At 44.8% G+C, this 5,762-nt stretch overlaps 1 protein-coding gene across 1 annotated transcript; it reads right to left on the reverse strand.

The window, feature by feature from the left end:
- Positions 1 to 2,256: 2,256 nt before the first annotated feature.
- On the reverse strand, positions 2,257 to 5,542 carry LOC123152264 (probable glucomannan 4-beta-mannosyltransferase 9). The gene is made up of 9 exons (XM_044571852.1): positions 5,154 to 5,542; positions 4,954 to 5,052; positions 4,484 to 4,736; positions 3,846 to 3,956; positions 3,564 to 3,700; positions 3,313 to 3,426; positions 3,029 to 3,228; positions 2,720 to 2,914; positions 2,257 to 2,647 (listed from the first exon to the last, which is right to left on the reverse strand). Exons 1-9 carry the CDS (start codon positions 5,439 to 5,441, stop codon positions 2,488 to 2,490), a joined length of 1,557 nt encoding a protein of 518 aa, XP_044427787.1. The 5' UTR covers positions 5,442 to 5,542; the 3' UTR covers positions 2,257 to 2,487.
- Positions 5,543 to 5,762: the final 220 nt, after the last annotated feature.

A 5,762-nucleotide genomic window follows, 5' to 3' on the forward strand; every position in this document is an offset into this window, starting at 1 on the left:
ATTGACATTAACCTTGAGGTAAAAGGTTTTGGGGCAAAACTATAAGCCCCTATCTTTCTCTGTGTCCGATTAAAATTCCGTAACCACAAGTATCGCGTGAGTGTTAGCAATTATGGAGGACTAAATGATAGTTGAGTATGTGGACTTGCTTTTTAGCTCTGACATAGACTCTTTCCGATGTTATGATAAATTGCAATTGCTTCAATGATTGAGATTATAGTTTGTTGGAGCCCAATAAGGTTTATGATTTATACTTTTGCATTGTGAATAGATCATCACTTGAACATAAGTAATCATATGACAAAAGCTATATATGTTGCTGCTATGGGAATAATCATGATGCCTTCATGTCCGTATTTTATTTTTATCGACGCCTCTACCTCTAAACATGAGGACATATTTATTGTTATCGGCTTTTCGCTTGAGGACAAGCGAGGTCTAAGCTTGGGGGAGTTGATACGTCCATTTTGCATCATGCTTTTATATCGATATTTATCGCATTACGGACTGTTATTTCACTTTATGTCACAATACTTATGGCTATTCTCTCTTATTTTACAAGGTTTACATAAGGAGGGAGAATGCCGGCAGCTGGAATTCTGGGCTGGAAAAGGAGCAAATATTAGAGACCTATTCTGCGCAACTCCAAAAGTCCTGAAACTCCATGGAACATCTTAAAACAAATAAAGAAAAATCATCACCAAAGATGAAGGCCATGGGGCCCACACCCTGCTCACGAGGGTGGGGGCGCGCCCCCTACCTCGTGGGCCCCCTGGTGGCTCTCCGACGTCCATCTTCTCATATATGAAGTCTTGATGAGAAAAAAAATAAGAAGGAACTTTTTGGGATGAGACTCCGCTGCCACGAGGCGGAACCTTGGCGGATCCAATCTAGAGCTCCGGCAGAGCTGTTCTGCCGGGGAAACTTCCCTCCGGGAGGGGGAAATCATCACCATCATCATCACCAACGCTCCTCTCATCAGGAGAGGGCAATCTCCATCAACATCTTCACCAGAACCATCTCATCTCCAAACCCTAGTTCATCTCTTGTATCCAATTCTTGTCTCAAAGTCCGGGATTGGTGCTAGTAGGTTGCTAGTAGTGTTGATCACTCCTTGTAGTTGATGCTAGTTGGTTTATTTGGTGGAAGATCATATGTTCATATCCTATATGCATATTATTACCCCTCTGATTATGAACATGAATATTCTTTGTGAGTAATTATGTTTGTTCCCGAGGACAAGGGAGAAGTCTTGCTATTAGTAGTCATGTGAATTTGGTATTCGTTTGATATTTTGATAAGATGTATGTTGTCTAGCCTCTAGTGGTGTTATGTGAATGTTGACTACATAACACTTCACCATTATTTGGGCCTAGAGGAAGGCATTGGGAAGTAATAGGTAGATGATGGGTTGCTAGAGTGACAGAAGATATGGTTAGGTTTACCTTAGTACTTTTGTTGTAGTTGCGGATGCTTGCAATAGAGGTTAATCATAAGTGGGATGCTTGTTCAAGTAAGAACAGCACCCAAGCACCGGTCCACCCACATATCAAATTATCAAAGTATCGAACGCGAATCATATGAACGTGATGAAAACTAGCTTGACGATATTCCCATGTGTCCTCGGGAGCGCTTTTCCTATTATAAGAGTTTGTTCCGGCTTGTCCTTTGCTACAAAAAGGATTGGGCCACCTTGTTGCACTTTATTTACTTTTGTTACTTGCTGCTCGTTATAACCTATCTTATCACAAAACTATCTGTTACCATTTATTTCAGTACTTGCAGAGAATACCTTGCTGAAAACCGCTTATCATTTCCTTCTGCTCCTCGTTGGGTTCGACACTCTTACTTATCGAAAGGACTACGATAGATCTCCTATACTTGTGGGTCATCAGATGCTCACGCCCAGCACTGGTCCACCCCATGTGTGTGTGCTCGTCGGTGCTCCCTCCTATTGTCCAATGAACTCAACAAGAGATAGAGAAGCTAGTCTCCAGCAAGCAATGCTTGTATGCTACTAACTCTGTTTGAAATACAATTTCCTTAAAGGAAATGTTCCCAAAATGCATTTATTTATTGAACTTAACATTCAGCAGGGGTAAAGGGTAAAAGATATAACTGAAGGTGTGGGCCAAAGGTGAGGAAACACCAGGCACTTTACTTTCTTCCTTAACAATGGAAGGTGATACTTTTCCTTGCTTATCTGTCTAGAAAAATGGCGAACCTTGGAAAAATATCATTTCTTTTTTGCTACAGTGATGCAGATACTCTAGACAACTTGCTTGATCATCACCGATCTCATGCGTATGGCACATTCCTAGCAGCTAAAACACACCCATATACCTATGTGATGTGTTGCTACTGCATTTTTGTCAAAGGACATTACACTCAAGAGAAGGCTTCTTGATCTTATCTTTCATATTGATTATATTATATAGCATGAAACTTGAAAGCATCAAAGACATGGTAAACTCAGAACGGATACCATCATTGTGTGACGAATGTCCCAACATAGCCCACACCGACGATGAAGAAAGCGATGGATTGCATAAGGAGAAAGATGAAGTAATGGTTATTCCCAAATGAAATGATGTAGCATCCGCAAATGAAGAGGTAGGCTGCAACACCAAGCTCCCAAAGATGTAACCTGATTTCATATAATAGTTTAGATAGGAGAATCAAGAAATGCACATGAATTAAGGAAATTATCATTGTGTACCTTTCTCCTATCCCCATCCTCAACTTTTTCAAAGCTTTACTTGGCATTTTAGTCTTCACAGTGTCACCAAGCTTTTCTGTCACCACCCATTCATTCACCGTGTGTGCCTCCAATAGACCGATGAAGGTGGCCTTTGCTCTATGCAATGACATAACATTCTCAAATAGTGCCCAAAAGATAACTAAGTGAACAGACCTGCGACATTTGACGATTTCTCATGTTAATATGCATCTGTCATTGCCCAGAAGTCAGGAAGCATAGGTTCATCAACTTTTAAACAAATTTCATAGATGTTTAGATGATTGGCACCTTGGAGTCCCAACAACACCGAGAAGGGTGATAATAGCTGGAATATATACGCAACCCCACTTTGGTACCTCAACCTCGGGAACTAAGATCGTGGCCGGGATAACAAGGCAGTAGAACACAAAGGTCACAATGTGTGCGACAACCTTGCGCAGAAAGAAGAAGTTGTAGACCACATGGATTTTCTTCCAAAGTGTCACTTTCTGCATCAAGACATTATATAGCTAGTTAGCAAGTAAATTCTGCATGTACTAACGTCCCCCAAAATATAGCCTAGTGTAAGTGACCTTATTTGTGATGATCTCCATCACCATTTTCCTGAACAGATTTGCCGGCCCGCACGACCATCTATGTTGCTGGTACCGAAATGCTTTGAACGTACTAGGGAGCTCATTTTTTACCTGAAAACAACAATTACAAGTTCGACACATGGTTCGCTCTACATTTATTTGAACCTCCACAAAAATTAACATATAAGTAAGCAATAGAATGATGCTCTAATGTGGCATGAACTTGTAGGTTAATGGTGCATATTTACCTTGAGATCACCAAGGTACACAAATTTCCATCCCTTGAGACTTGCTCGGACAGCCAGGTCCATGTCTTCAACTGTGGTTCGGTCCTTCCAACCACCTGCCTCATTCAGAGCAGATATGCGCCACACACCAGCGGTTCCTATTCAACAAGTTCTGTTGTTAACTAGAAACAAGGGAAGGAACACATATCTATCGCTACAGAAGAAATATAGACACAATCATGGAAATAATAAAAAGGAAACATACAGAATGCTCCACAAGAGCAAAGTTGTGACCAAGTTTACCATTGAATCCAAAAAAGGCATAGGTCGAGGAGCCCACTTCTTGCTCCACCTTGAAGTGGTAGTCCAAGGACATCTCCTGCATTCTTGTCATCAAGCATTCATCTGCATTCACTGTTCGCCCAGAAGCAGCGGCAGCAACAAGAGAAATGTCATCACAATGCAGAAGAAATTCAACCCAAAAAAAGTAGTAGTACCAAGTAAGTACTATCACGTATCACCAAACAACATCATATCATCAATATGCCATTGCTAAACTAGCCAATGATATTGATACATGTTTCCTTTTAAAGGAGTAGCACTTATGTGTAAGTAATTCAGAAAATTATAGTTACAAGGCTAAAGGATTTTTCAGAACTACATAATAGTATATGTGCGAGCACTTTTACGGCTAAGCTAAACTTCCAGCTATAAAATAAGTTTAACTCATAAGTGTTCCACCGGTGCATCTGACATTGAAAAATCCATGCTAATAGTTCTAAATTATTTGGAACATAACTAAGTACATACACACGATATACATTTTGTCAAGTCAGACGATTTCAGTTATTGCAATTTCGTCTCACAGCTCGAGAAGCGCAAATAACAGTGTTTGCCGTGTTAGTGTGAACAGAACCAATTTATTAGCTTAGTGTACATACCGAATTTCCAACGGGCTTGCACGAGGGCGATATCGGGGTTGTGGACGAGGAAGGGGACGGAGCGCGACAGGAAGTCGGGCTCCGGCTGGAAGTCAGCGTCGAAGATGGCCACCAAGTCGCAGTCTTTGACGTAGCCGTGCTTCATGCCTTCCTTGAGCGCGCCGGCCTTGTACCCGCACCGGTTGTTCCGGGTCTCATACTTGATGTTCACGCCCTTCCTCGCCCAGCGCTGGCACTCCACCTGCACCAACTCCTGCACACTCACAAACCATCGTTTTTATTTTCACTTCTCACGGGTCGTCCGTGCAGTGCAGAGATAGTGTCGACCCAAAACTGAGTGAGTAGCATGCGTGCACTGCAGCACACCACTGCCCCAGGACATGCAAACAAAGATGCTAACCAAATTCCCCTAATAAGCTAAACTGTCTCGTGATATTCTAATGACAAAAGGTGATCGTTCCCCAATTTACCTTGACGACAGGGTCTGTGGAGTCATCGAGCACCTGGACGATGATCCGATCGGACGGCCAGGAGAGCCCGCACGCGGCACCGATCGACAACTGGTACACCTGCAAGTTCAGTTTTTATTACAGAGGACACCATAGCAGACGAGGCTGGCAAGGGTGAGCCGTCTACGCAATGCACCGCCGTGCGGGTGGACAGTGCTCACCTCGCGCTCGTTGTACATGGGGATCTGGACGAGGACCATGGGGTAGGCGGCGCTGCCGAGCTCGGGGTCGTCTTCGCCCACGGGCTCCCACTTCCACTGCCGCTCGGGGCGGCGGCCGAGCAGCCGCACCGCGAGCACGACCACGGCCATGTACACCTTCTCCGCGAACAGCATCGCGGACATGGCGAGGCAGAGCAGCACGGACGCGCGCAGCAGCGGCACGATCACCGGGCCGCGGACCTGCTCCCACGCCGCCGCGATCTGCCACACCCCTGGTAGCGTACTCATCTCGGCACCGGGCAGCAGCGCCCGGCCAGAGTTAGTTAGACTTGGCACACTCGCGCGCGTCGCTTTGCTGCGTACGCTAGCTCTGCCTCGATCTTACATAGAGATTACAGAGCCGTAGCCATCTCGGAACACACTCGCGCGCTTTGCTTTTCTGCGTACGCTCTGCCTCGATCTTACAGAGAAATTGCAGAGCGAAGTGAAGCTTGTGAATAGTTAATGGCGGGTGCTCGTGCGTTGAGCTCGGAGCAATGCGGGTGCCAGTGTTCGGTAGCGGGAGATTGGCGAGGGTGTACAACGAGGGAGGAGGTGGCTGCCGCGCGG

This window comes from Triticum aestivum, chromosome 7A, assembly GCF_018294505.1.
Source record: "Triticum aestivum cultivar Chinese Spring chromosome 7A, IWGSC CS RefSeq v2.1, whole genome shotgun sequence".
Classification (NCBI taxonomy): domain Eukaryota; kingdom Viridiplantae; phylum Streptophyta; class Magnoliopsida; order Poales; family Poaceae; genus Triticum; species Triticum aestivum.